This window comes from Pholcus phalangioides, unplaced genomic scaffold (genome assembly GCF_987345545.1).
Source record: "Pholcus phalangioides strain wild (caught in Gottingen) unplaced genomic scaffold, Ppha-v1.0 ptg000030l_1, whole genome shotgun sequence".
NCBI classification, from domain to species: Eukaryota; Metazoa; Arthropoda; class Arachnida; order Araneae; family Pholcidae; genus Pholcus; species Pholcus phalangioides.
Window position 1 is genome coordinate 1476031 of NW_028301620.1, and position 13685 is coordinate 1489715.

A 13685-nucleotide genomic window follows, 5' to 3' on the forward strand; every position below is an offset into this window, starting at 1 on the left:
AGTACGGGTTATAACGGGAACCTCGCTATTACGGGTAATTCGGAAGTGATTGTCAAAGAGCTAATGTTAAATATGCAAAAAATATCTCTCCGCTTATTGCGCATTATTTATAAGTGAAATCAGAACGCATTCACTATAACAACAACGGATATTTTCAAAAAGCACATATTTTCCTTTCCTTTAGGAATTACACATGAAATGGACTGGAAAGGTTCCATTCAAGTTTAAAGGTTTTTAATCTCTTCACACGATATTCATAGGTGTTTATAAACGGGACATGAAGGTGTCTCCCCATAGATAAGAAGCCCATACGCTGTATCTTATCTTCTTGTTTTCTATATAGGAGGTGGAAAAACCCATCATTTTATCTTTATTTGCGTTGTTCGACAGGTGGGGCACGATTTTAGGTTTTGACATCGTATAGTTATTTTTCCCTCCAAAAATCCTTCCTCCCCACCTCTTTTATTGGAATCTGCCAAAACTGGACAAAGAATAAACAGATCTTACTAATTTTCTCTGCCTCAAATGTTATTGGGAACTTTTACATAGTACAACGAGTACTCCAGTTGCAGAAACTGCTGCAGTCCACAGAGCGAAATATTTTGTTGTACAATCAACATTGTGTATGCATAAGCAATTAACTGTGATGCATATTTCAGCAGAAGTTGTTGAAAAGGAAGGTAAATTTATCTACAATCGATCCCGTTAAAACATTTTTCAAAAAACCGTCATGGAAAAACGTTGTAAGCGGAAAAACACTTTAAATGTGAAATATCGATTAGTATTAGCAAGAGTTGGGACCATGAAAATCATTCGCACTAAGCGGGAAAACGTTCCAAGTGAGATCCGCTGTAGTTTGTTCTCCCCCCCTTACCTATATGTTTCTACAGTACAGAAAAAAGCTGAAATTCGTTTATAATGAGAAGTCCGTTATAACGACAATTTTCCATCTGATTGTGAACTGCCGTTATAACGGACTTTTACTGTATAAATAACATTTTTAATATCGTTAGTCAGTTTGCTTCAGTTTTTCGGGAGAATCAAAAAACGTGCACACACTAAAGCAACTGCTGCTATGAACTACGAGGTTTCCAATTTTAGCGATACATGGCATTGCGTTTATTAGTGATGATGTGCTTTGATTGGTTCCTGAGGAAACGAGATCCACTCTTTCCGTAGACACAAAAACCTTATTTTTCTAAAAAATTGAGATTCGAGGAGGTTTTCACACTAGGCCATCGTTATGTGATGCCGATACGGCATTATGCACGTACAAAAAGCTACGAGTGACGTGCGATGATTGTGAGAAGATGTCACATGCCCTTATATTTCATTTATAGTATGTATACAGCGGCAGATACGCATTTTTCGAGTAATTCCGGAATTAAACATTTAGACGTTTCTGGAGTAACTCAAGTTTTTTGGTGGTAGGACGCAAATTAGAAAAACTTCTCCATGTTTCTCCAGTGCATTAAATTCCCATTGTTTCACTACTCTGCTACTTCTACCGAGTCTCATGCACCTCATATAAACTGATGTATAAAATCCTATATAAAACTCATATAAAGCTCATGTAAACCTAATATATAAACCACACTTTAGCCTAGAAGTTCTCTAAGGAATTGGTGCATGCCGGAAAGTATGTACTGTATTTTGTGTTCTGGAAGCACTGCTATCGGTCTCCGATATTGTAAGTGAAAGTCGAATCGTTCACTTTTGTTGAATATGAGAAGAGGACAACATCTAAATAATAGGAAATGTATTAGATAAAAGAGAGAAATATACTATATACAAACCGACGCAAGGGATCCTAAGGCCGGGATCGCCAGCGAAACCGGACAAACACTTGCAGTCTTTGATGGATTTACTGCCCGGTCCGTCGGTAGCCGAATTAATGGGACAATCCGTGCACAACTCGTCGTTGCTGGTCCTGTACGCATTCTTCCGACAGCCTTCCCAAGTTGAAGAATCAGAATGAATAACATTAATTGCAGCGAAAACATGGAAAAATACGTATAAGTCACAAAAATCAAAAATTTTAGAGGACAATCTCAAGGGGTCATTCAAGTATTACGTCATCATCAATGGGCGCGCGACGTGAAAAGAAGTACGATCCTAATCGAATCACCCAAATCGCCAGGAAAAAATGGAGGCCTTCTATTTGAAATTTAAAAATGTATTTTTTTACTCTAATAATTTAATAAATGAATCAGGAAGACCTAATCATTTCCCCGTTACGTTTTCGGAAAATATTTTTAGAAAAATCCTTTCCTAACCCTTTTATTATATTAATATGTTTAAAAATAAATGCAGTAGAGCCTCGGTAAGTGACTACCCTGATAACTCGACATTTGTGATGGCACTCTCATAGTTGGCAAAATACTAAAATTAAATTAGGGGGGGGGGCGAGAACCCACACTATATATATATATATATATATATATACTCAACACAAGATGTCTAAACCCTGTTTGAGTCAACTTCTAAAATTTGTGCTGTTATCACCATTAATTTTTCTAATTACCTGTGCATTGGCCTAGTCTATAAAGTTTCAAAACTGCTCTCTCATATTTCGACACTTAGTTTCACTGCTTATACACGCAGTGGTGTCGGAGCTGGGAGTGCTGTGGGTGCTCGAGCACCGACGGTATTATGCGGCAAAGGTCCGAGCACTCGCAGAATTTATTCAATAATTAAAATTAGCTATATAAAGTTATATTTATCGAGCACCCCCAGGTTTGAAAGTAAGCACGGAAAATAACAACGAAGAAAAATACCGTATTAGGCAGGGAACGGATGGAAGTGGTGGCGGGAAAATAGGAAGAGCACTGGTACACGAAGGCGAAAACCGGCAAGTTCGCCGCCGAACAAATCGGTCCATTGGCGGATGCCAATCGTATGAATCGTATAATCGCTCATATCGTTGGAATTTTGCCGCGATCGCTCTTGCCTCGCCGCTTGACTCGTTCGCCGAGAAATCGCTCCGCGTGCGGAGGCTCTTAATGTTTCGCGGATCCAAGTGATCTGGAACTGTGCCACGCATCACTCAAATGTTTTATGTTCATTCTTAGCCTCTATTGGCGTTCAAAATATTAATATTTGCATTTTTTTTCAGTGACCTGTAATAATTCCGCTTTGTCTTTTGTGTGCATATTTAAATGAGTAGAATCAGTGGCAATTTTTTCAAAACGCCACCTTGTGTGACCCTTTCTTTGTTAGATCTGTTCCCGAATCAATTGACAGTAACGCTATTCTAGTGTTATAAAGGTCGGCTCACTGAGCATTCTAAATTTGGAAATAATATCATTCATATAAGTAATATGTATCGTTTTTTTGCCCTCACCTTCGCATCGATATTTGTCCACGAGCACATAGCCTGGCACGCACGAGCATTCGTAGCCACCATCTTTGTTGTGGCAGTTTTGGGTGCACTTGTTCAATTTCTCTGAAGAACATTCATCCACATCTGTGTAGAGGAAGATTTGAATGAAAAAAATCCACACGCATGTAGTTGTTTCTTATCGATATTTAACTGCTAGAGGAGGAGAGCGATTGCACTCCCCTACTTCGGAAAAAAATCTTCAATATACACAATTTTGTAGACATTTTTAGTTGTTGAAAGAGTTAATGTTAACAGCAGCGTGAATTTAGCGGCGCCCTCTTGTTGTTGGATATTGTTACGAAAATTATGTAAATAGTCCTTATTTGTAATATATTATTATGTCATTTTTCGCCTGTAAATAGTCATTAACGCATTTCCCTGTAAATCTAGCCAAATTAACGACAAGCTTAGCAAGTCTGAAGACGGTTGCGATAATTTGGTGAGTTCATGATGCCAAAGGATCTTTCCAGAAGGTTCTCGACTTTATTTTTCTGCCAGAGTAGAACTAAGGGCAGTTTGTTGAGTTTTTGAAGATGAGATCCCGTATATGAGAGAAGTCGCTCTCTGTTTCCCATGTTTCGTCAACTCACTCCTTATAAATATGTGTAAATAGATGTTCGAAGTAAATGTGTGATGTCCTGCATTTTGTTTCATTCTCTGCTTATTTCAAGGAATGCGATGCATTATCCGGAACAATATTTTTTCTTGGGAAGCAGAGTATCGTTATATCTGGATATCACTATATATGAAGATGTTTGCATTCACTAAAATAAAATAGCCAACAAAGGCAGTCGATATCGATGAGAACTCACGAGATACGAAGGTCATTTACCGAACTCGACAGACGCAGGAGTTTCCACTATGTATACGTAGTACCATATTATGTTGGGGTTTTTTTTTATAAGTATACAAGTAAGCATTTTTTACGTACCCTCACAAGTCTTCATGTCATGATGTCGAAGACGGTATCCCACAGGACATGCGCAATGTGCACCTCCATCAGTGTTCTTGCATTCGTGAGAACAGCCAAAATTTCCATGTAAGCATTCGTTGATGTCTAACAGAAATTAATATAAAAGAAACAAGTTCTTAGTACACAAAGTGTATCTTGCGTACGTTTAGATAATTATGTATCATAAGTGAGTGCAGATTAATATCCATCTGTTAGTCTTGGTACAAAAATGTCGAAGCTAAAATAATTGGGAGAAAAATCGTATATAATTAATTTCATTTGATCATTTTTTGTCGCATAGCCGCCATTTTCTGCACAACAGGCTAATTTTACCTGGACCCATAGTTTGTTGTCGATTCCGTTCGGCAGAGCTTTGGAATTTTTTTTTCAAATATTTATCGCCGAGCGGTTGGTGCGCTAACCCCTCGGAAAGAGATGACTTCCTGAGGTAGCAATATGTTTGCGGCGCCACCGCCGAAACGTGCCGTAAGACGGAAGTCACACCCCCTCCCCCTCCCCCCCCCCCCAGAGCGACCGTCAGAGCTATAGATGGTGTGATTTAAAGTCCGCGCTCAAAGCGTCATCGAGAGATATTTGAGTGGTCACGCAGTTAGTTTGTCGTCATGTCATGAGTATGTTATTCTGTAAATAACGGTCCGTCCATTTTGTGTGAAATCAAATGCATATCCTCCTTGGATAGAAACCCCATTCAACCATCCTACGGGAAAAAATATTCTGCGATCATTTTAATCACCATTTCTGTGGTACGTCAGTATCAGGATAGATTTTGACGCGGACGAATCAGATATTGGACTCTCGAGCATCCTTTGGTGTGGTAAGCGAGTATCTTATCGAGAATTAGGTACCGAGGCCTCAAATTAGTGCAATTAAAGAGTGGGAGAAATGCACTTGTGCGTATTTGCCTTTTTTCCTCCACCTTGAATAATCAAAAGAATCAAATTGCTTCCAGCAATATTGCTCTTCTAATGGAGGGCTTGTGATCCTGATCTTTGATCGGCATTTCCTCTCCTGTCCCAGTGATGGGTAAACTACGTCCCGCTTATAGGTTGCATCTGGGCCCGCTGCAGATTTTAAAATGATGGTACAGATTACTTTGAGTCTTTATTGAGTTTTATAACAAATTATATTAGCCCGCAAATTTTCTTTTTCTTTTGGCCGCTCCTAAGTTCGCTTATCACTGCCCTACGTAAATGAGGTAGCTTGGACTAATGAATGTAGAGAAAGGCCTCTCTATATACTTGTTAATACAAGATGCACAGAAAACTGGCTGCAAGACAGAGATGTTAAATTTTGGAAAAAAAAATTTACCTCTCCCTCTACGGGAACTCGAACCCACGCCCTCTCACATTTCGGACTAGTGAGCCACCACTACACTATGAAGGCAGATAAAATATTTGTTCCTAGGACGTTGTACATACGTGCATTCACACACACGTATCTCACTATTGATATAGCACATTTCAAATAGACTAGTAATAATCAAATCTCAAAATTTGAATAAGCAAGGCAAATATACCATGAGACAAACTGAAACAAGACTTCTGATGCTATCGTAATGAACTCGTGGCATGTTCACACAGCAAATCATCAAAACACGAAAGCCATGGCATGTGAATTTTATCATGTTTCTATAGCATCACTTTCACAGTCCCCGTAATAATAATAAAATAAATTTGTAATTTTTTCAGCAGGAAATCAATAAAATATTCCCGTGACAAATGCATATTTGAATGCGCTGCCAGATTTTTATTTTTATCATAAGATAATCCATGTTAAGCTCATCATCATGAACATACAGGGTGCTTCAAGCACAATCGAACAAAATTTTAATGATAGCAAAAACGTAATTATGCAAATAATTAAGCTTTTTTTTAGTCAGAAAAACGTAAAGGCACGGGAGGGATAATTGATATGAAAAGGTAGTCCCATAGTTAAAGTCTCACGATCACCCGGTCTATCACGTATCAATTTCTTTTGTGGGAACATTTCATAATGAAGAAAATGATGATGAATAATAAGCGTTGCTTTGGCGTGTTCCAGAACGTCCACCAATCCCTTTACCACCGTCGTGAAACGTGCACAATACCCTGGTTTTCGACACTGTAGCAAAACCAGAAGTCGCATTGTTGCGGCTGGTAGTCGAACCTTTTTTTTTTCTTTTTTTTCAAATACTGTAATTGCAAAAAAAAACTGAAACATCATTCATATACAAGTACAAAACAACCAAGGAGACATTAGTCCCATACTGGTTGTTACAATCAAAATGTTTGTGTATGTTAAGATTACTACAATAAGTTAGAATTCTTGACAAATAGATAGAAAAATTATAATTAATGAAACAAAGTGGAACAAATTTGGAACAATAATTTTGATTATTGATTAAAATTGTCATCTTCTATACCGCTGTTGGGTACATTTTTCACCTCCTAATTTTCATCCTACAGTGCTACTTAGAACATTTTCGTTCAATTTTTGACCATTGACTTTATGATAAAACGTAATTATGACGGTAATTTCCATTAACTCTTCAAGTTTGGCTCTTTTTTTTTTTTGGAACACCCCTGAAAACATATGAGTATGTGTGTGTATGTACGTTTGATTATAACGATTACCCGTTGAAAGTGAGAGAAATACTAACCTAAACAAGGAATCCCATCACTGGGACTTCCTTGATAACCTTGTTGGCAGACGCAGTCCCGAAATGATGTAGCGCCTTGAAATAAGGTGCGAGAATTCCCGGGGCATCTTTGGCATCCGTTTGTAGACTCGAAAGTATTTTGCGGACACGGTGTGTCCTCTACGATATAGAAAAAAAAGGAAAATTAAATCACAAAATAGGCAAATAGAAATTTAAAGAAAAAAGTGATATTGTTTTACTGTCGTATGAGGTTGGTTATGATCACTGGATGGGGGGGTTCATAATTGGAAAAAAAGAATCACTTTAAAAAATATCGAAACTATTAAATCTATTAAATGAAAAAACGGCTGAGAAATGAAGAGGGCGCGTTAAATGAATTAAGAGATTGTAATGAGAGCGATGTGTGGCACAATCAACGCAATTTCAAGTCAATGAATGTGCAATAGAAGAGAAAATGCAAAGACGAACCTTCGAAACGTATTTGTATGGTTTTGGCCTTTGTGTCGTCCATTTCGGCGAAACCGCAAGTGTATTGTCCGCTGTTATGTGGCATCGGATTTCTAAAAATTAGTGTTTTGGCTGCGTAGCCACGCATCACCGTCACTGAAGATTCCTTCACACTGCGAACAGACAAGAGAAAATTAGGGCCGCAAGTTTATAACATGAATATGTCGTGTTAATAGGAAGATGATAGTTTCAAGCATCTGTATGTATTTCCAATATCGCAATCATATTTTTGCTCCAATCTCGATACATATTTGCTACAATAAGTTAATCAATTTATTTTGTTATAATATATGTAAATTAATTAAGTGCAGTATTTATAACGTAATTGTTTAGGCTCTGTCTAATGTTATTCCCGATTCCTGAGCAACTCAGTCACTGTCCAAGGATAGGGTTACCAGTCGTCCCCTTTTAGAAGGGCGTGTACTCCTTTTCGATGCCATTTCGAGCGTCCTCCCACGTTTCAGAAAATTCGCCCTTTGTCCTCCTTTTCAGGTTTCCGGAATTATTTTTATTTTTTTCTGGGGAAATATTTTTCTCCACTTTGAAACACATATTTCTTCAATGGTGTGTGCTTGTGTTTTTTTCCCACCCCACGACGCATTCACCAATAGTCGTCGAAATTCCCAGCATTTTTTCTGCTTCTGCTTTTTTTAGCGGTTCTGTTTAGAGTTAGGTTAAATTATTGTTGTGGCCGGTTTTATTGGTTGGAATAGTGGTCCCACAGATTGGGAAAATCGGGATAAGTGACGTCACTAAAGCCCCGTTTATACTTGAAGTATGAAAAGCGTTTTTGAAACCCGCTTCAAGAATTTTCACCAATGACTGCTCTCCATTTCTTTCCTTACGAAGGGAAAAATTCATCAAGTGGATGCTAGAACATCCAATGCTACCGCAATATTGTACATGTAAAAGGGGCTTAGGGTGCGTGTGCAGGCGTCCTCTTTTCTCAGTTTGCTAATCTGATAACCCTATCCAAGGATGACGTCACTCTCCGCTATCCATACGAAGGTTTTTAACAGCCCGCCGATGCGAAGATGAATTTAGGAAAGTGACATCGTCCTTGCATAAATCGTAATCTGGTGGCCGTGTCAGCAATTGTGAGCTCTGGCCTGAGTTAGGTCCAAAAGTCCATGTACGGCCTCATTCAGAGCGTACGAGCTCTAAGGAAAAATTGAGATATTCGTTGCCTTTGTAGTCTAGTAGTCTAGTGCGGTAAGTGGGGGGTTCGATTACCATGCGACAAAACAGTTTGATTTAGAAGCAGACGCACTCGGGGGGGGGGGCGTTAGGTTATTCTTGTGACAAAATTGAAATATCGAAATATGCACATCTTTACACGCAATTTCAACCCGATGTCTGTTAATTTAAATGTTTTTTGAAGGTTGATAGCACAATTTCTTTTGAAAGGTTCCTTGTGCTCCCTCCAAGGGCCAATCCTGCGTCTGCCCCGGGTTTTAGCGATACTGTTGTGTCATTCAATGACGTTATATTGAAATCTGACTACTGTCCACAGATAAACTGGATCTTCTTCTTTATAACGAAATACTGAAGTCTTATCTTCGCACGTGTTGCGTAGAAGTTACTTTGATTTTAAAGTCGGGCGTATGTTTATCCGGTTTAAATTTTCAAACTCTCTCATCCCAATTTATAAGACCGATTCAGTCACGAATTTCAAGATTAAAAAATTATAGTATTTTTTCTAGAAGCCTTAATTTTATATTTTTTTCGTAATTTCCGACGATGATTTCCAGTCAATTACATCTCAGTTGAATCAATCATATTTAACTGAAACGATGCATGATTAAAAAGGCAAAATCTGTCCACACTCACTTTTCTGGAATCGAGCGTCCATCAGGTGCGGTCCACATCAATAACTTCTTATACGTGTTTGATGCAGGATAGACGATGCATCTCACCGCGAAACGCTGGAAGCTTGGCCTTGAAACGTTTTGACTTACGTTGAGGAAGATGTCAGGCCTAGACTTTGAGGCAGCTGCTGAAATACAAAAAAAATGGGTTTCTTAGAGGTATAACACTAGAAGTTTAGGCACTAAAAATGGCAAAATAGGCAGGCAAGAAGAAAACTTCATGAATAGGTGCTAAAAAACGCATTTATACCTTTTCGAAAAAAGGAAAAGTACCTAAAAACTACATATTTACGATATTAAGGTTCCGAAAATTGAATGCTAAATTGACTACCACTGCTACTAAACCACACATGCACTTCGTCCACATTCATCTGCGGAACTTCCAACGAATTGGTACATGTTGGAATTTGCGTGTATGTGTTGTGAACCTAACATCAAGTTTGTTGCCGTGTAATGCTTGTTATGTGTAGTACTGCCATCTGCCATCAAGTTTTCTAATGAGTGAAGTGCGTGATTGAATAATTGTACCGTTGTAGGCCTGCTGCTGGCTGTGGCGGGACTTTTCGAAGTGGAAATAGGCGCTTCGAATTTAGTAACCGCAGAAAACCAACTTCAACCGACTACCATTGTGGTGACAGACGGCGGGGTTTGAACCCAGGTCTTCGCGATGCGATTCCGTCACTGTGATCAATCGATCATTAAGACAGAAGAAACATCGTATTAACCGATATTTCACTGCATCAGATTATTTTATAGCTTACCAAAATGATCAATTATTTTTTAAATTATCGAGAAATTCATTTCTCGGATAGGATAAAATAAACGATAGAAAGTGAAAAAAAAAATGTGGCAAAAATTTTTACGTGTAAAATTAGAAAATGATATTTAAAGTCAAAGATAGATGACGCTGTAAAACGGAACTAATTTATTTTGACACGCATAAAACCGAAACTTAAAATTCGTTATCATTATATTTGGATCCAATTGTATTTATCGTACATACCAAACTCATTTAGAAATTTTTCTAATATTTTTCAAATTTACCCATTACAGTAGCTTATTATACATTATCACAGATAAAATATTTATCAATTATACCAACGACGCTTGGGTACTATGTATAATCGCTAGTAAAAGCAATAAATTTAAGAGAATTTATCAAACTTACCAAAATTTCCACGATTATGCATAATAATCAGTTATTATATATAATTACCGGATTTATCACATTTACAGTAGTATATGTATTATGTGAGGCTTCAGTGGTATTTATGATGTCAGAGTTATTCGTGTTTTGCGATCGGAAAGTGTTGTCATCCGTCTGCTATTACTGGAATAGAAAGAAGCAAATGCCCGAATTTTTGTGTCTATGAAAGTGTCGTGTTGAATATCTGTCTGCTCTGTGTAGACCCGAAACATCTCCCCGAAAAGAGAAAGTCACGGCTATGCAACTTATAGATACCGGGCAATACAGTAAAAGAGTTTACGTCCGATCAGATGTTATAAATGAACATCGCGATTCGAAGTTAATATAAAAGCTAAGATTTTGACATAGTCCTTTTGAAAACAAAAATATATCTTATGCAGCGTGAACGTGACATGATCTGGCAAACAAAAGGGGGGGGGGCGGTGATATACGAGCCCAAGTGTAACATGGAACACCCTACCAACCTTGTCCTATCTCGAACTGTTTTTAAGTAATGGTGTTAAATCGACTATAAAAAAAGATGAGTCCAGTCTGAAAAACCGGAATTTGCGAAGTTCCTGAAAGATTACACACAAACTATGTACGTATTTGGAAAGAACAAAAACATCCTATAAAGTAACACCAATTCCATTGAAATATCTGGATTTTATGGCGAGCTACAAGCACTGAAAGTTTGGTGAAGTCCAAAATTTGTATTATTCACCAATCCCATGAACACCCTTGTAGCTACAATCGGCCAAAGAGCTTACAGTAAACCATACCTCGGTTTTCTGGTTCGGGAGAAATTTAGTCTTTTGTTTGCAATGTGTGTGTGTGCGCATCACTGAAATCAACGTTTGTCGAAATACATATTCGACGAAAATTCGGAATTGGCGGTTACAGATTTTGGTGGCGATTTAATTTTCCAGAAAAAGTCCTATAAGATGATATTACCTCTATCCACAGAATACCTAATGGCGAGGTTCAAGCGCTGAGAGATTGGTGAAGTGAAAAATCGAATTGTCGCCAAAACCTACTGAAAATACTGTACTTCGACGAACGCAGATTTCAGTGATGTATTGCACACAAAAGACTAAATTTCTCCTCACCTATATGGCTTATTGTAGACTCTTTCAAAAGAGTTGGTGCAATGGAAAAGTTTTTGGTGAAGTTGGTTGATTGTAACTAGACGGGTATTTGTGGAATTAATGACTAAACATTTTGGTGACAATTTGATTTTAAGCTTTGTCAATCTTTCAGCGCTTGTAGCTCACCATTAAAACCAGATAATCCAATGAAACCGGTGTCACCTTATAGCATTTTTTCTGCGCTTTCAAAATATTACTTAGTCTGCGTGTAAATCTTACAGGAACTTCACAAATTTGGTGTTTTCAGACTTGACACATTTTTGTTTTTTTTGTAATCGATTTTCCACCATAACTCGAAAACGGTTCGTGAAAGGACAGGGGATAGGGCACAAGTTGTGCTCGTCTATCACCTCTTTCATTTGGCAAAGCATGTCACCTTCACTCTGCATAGTTCTGGCACAGTATCTTCTTTTTGTAACCGGAAAAACTGATAGACATCTTTAAATTTGAACTTCAGAGGCCTATTTCATACAATTTCTGTCAATTGTTCTTGTAGATGTGATTATTGTTATCGTTACGTTATTGAAAATTGTTACTGTCAATGTTCTTATTACCCACCCCCTTCGTCGTGATGGTGTTTTATTTTTTCTTTCAATTCTAATGCCTTTCATGTGCATAACGCCTGCGTACTCATATTGTCGAATAATACTCACCGAAATGAAGGTGCTAAGTGAGATGGCAAGGGTGGCCCTTATTGTATATATTCCACCCCCCCCCCCCCAATATTTATTGATATTTTCTGTATTTTCATCTGATCCACCAGAGGGCGTGATCTCAACCCAATGAAACAGATGCTGGCGTCTATCCCAGAAATGAACAACGTCAACCAATCTCATTTGCTCACTTACAAAGTGCTAAGTGAGACGACTCGCTCCGGTGGACATTTCCTATGCATTTTTATGTACATGACGCGTGTAAGATAAACAGATGGCATGGAGCCCCTCTAAGTAATTCTAATAAAACAGTACATTGATTCTTTTAAAGAAACCCTGGGACATTGCCCAACAACTCCCAACCCCATCTCATCTGTTATCACAGCAAAAATCTGTTAATCGCTACAGTACCCAATTTCCGGGGGGAAAATACATTGCTATTTGCTTTTGTATGTTTGTATACATTTGTATATACTGTATATGTTTATAATTTTTATTTTATTTCATTTTGTCTTCAATAATAAAGTGTTCCGAACTCAGCCACGAAGCTGGGCTGGAAGAGATCTCAGCAACGGGATAAGTCCAGCAGCGGAGTCCTGGCGTTCATTCATTAACACGTTATTTTCTGTATTTTCATCTGATCCGCCTTAGTGAGTGACCTCAACCCAATATATGTATAAACTGATGACGGCTTATAACTCAAAAATTAACATCGCCAATCAATCTCATTCGCCCATCTCCAAGAGACGACCCGATCCGGTAGACATTTTTTATTACACAAATGAGAACTTTTGTTTTCTATGTACGTTAAATGTGATAAATCCGGTTATTATGCATACTTACCAAAAATCTTGGTAAGTTTAATAAATTTTCCTAAATTTATCACTTTTACCGGCGATTATGCATAGTACCCAAGCCTACGCGGTAATTCATACATTTACTGTATCATTATATCAAGGTAAGATCACAAAATTTGCTATCAATATATCGGGGTACGATCGTACAATTTGTCATCATTGTCCCGGGGTCCGACTATATTCATCACAGATACTGGACTCATTTGGAATTTTTTTCATATTCATCAAATTCACCAATTACACTAGGGTGAAATTACACTAGTGCATAATTACAGATAAGACAAAAGTGATAAATTTCAAGTACTTATCAAATTTACCAACGACGCTTGGGTGTTATGCATATTCGTCGGTAAAAGGGATAAATTTATCAAACTTACCAAGACGATTGGTAAGTATGCATAATAACCGCATTTATTACATTTACCGTAAAATATATAATATGAATTGCGACCGAACCTAATTGTCCGGGGGGG

General features: G+C 37.9%; 1 protein-coding gene across 2 annotated transcripts in view; it reads right to left on the reverse strand.

Moving 5' to 3' along the window:
- Window positions 1–13685, reverse strand: part of LOC149067431 (uncharacterized) — a 48493-nt gene that overhangs the window by 22200 nt on the left and 12608 nt on the right. Inside the window, exons 2-7 of one of the 2 annotated variants that reach the window (XM_089252744.1) lie at window positions 9331–9496; window positions 7462–7613; window positions 6994–7152; window positions 4314–4439; window positions 3344–3466; window positions 1797–1952 (exon numbers count right to left, since the gene is read on the reverse strand). In XM_089252744.1, the coding sequence (XP_089108870.1) occupies window positions 1797–1952; window positions 3344–3466; window positions 4314–4439; window positions 6994–7152; window positions 7462–7613; window positions 9331–9496 (882 nt within the window). The remainder of the gene's footprint in view (window positions 1–1796; window positions 1953–3343; window positions 3467–4313; window positions 4440–6993; window positions 7153–7461; window positions 7614–9330; window positions 9497–13685) is intronic. The other variant, XM_089252745.1, reaches the window with a different exon arrangement.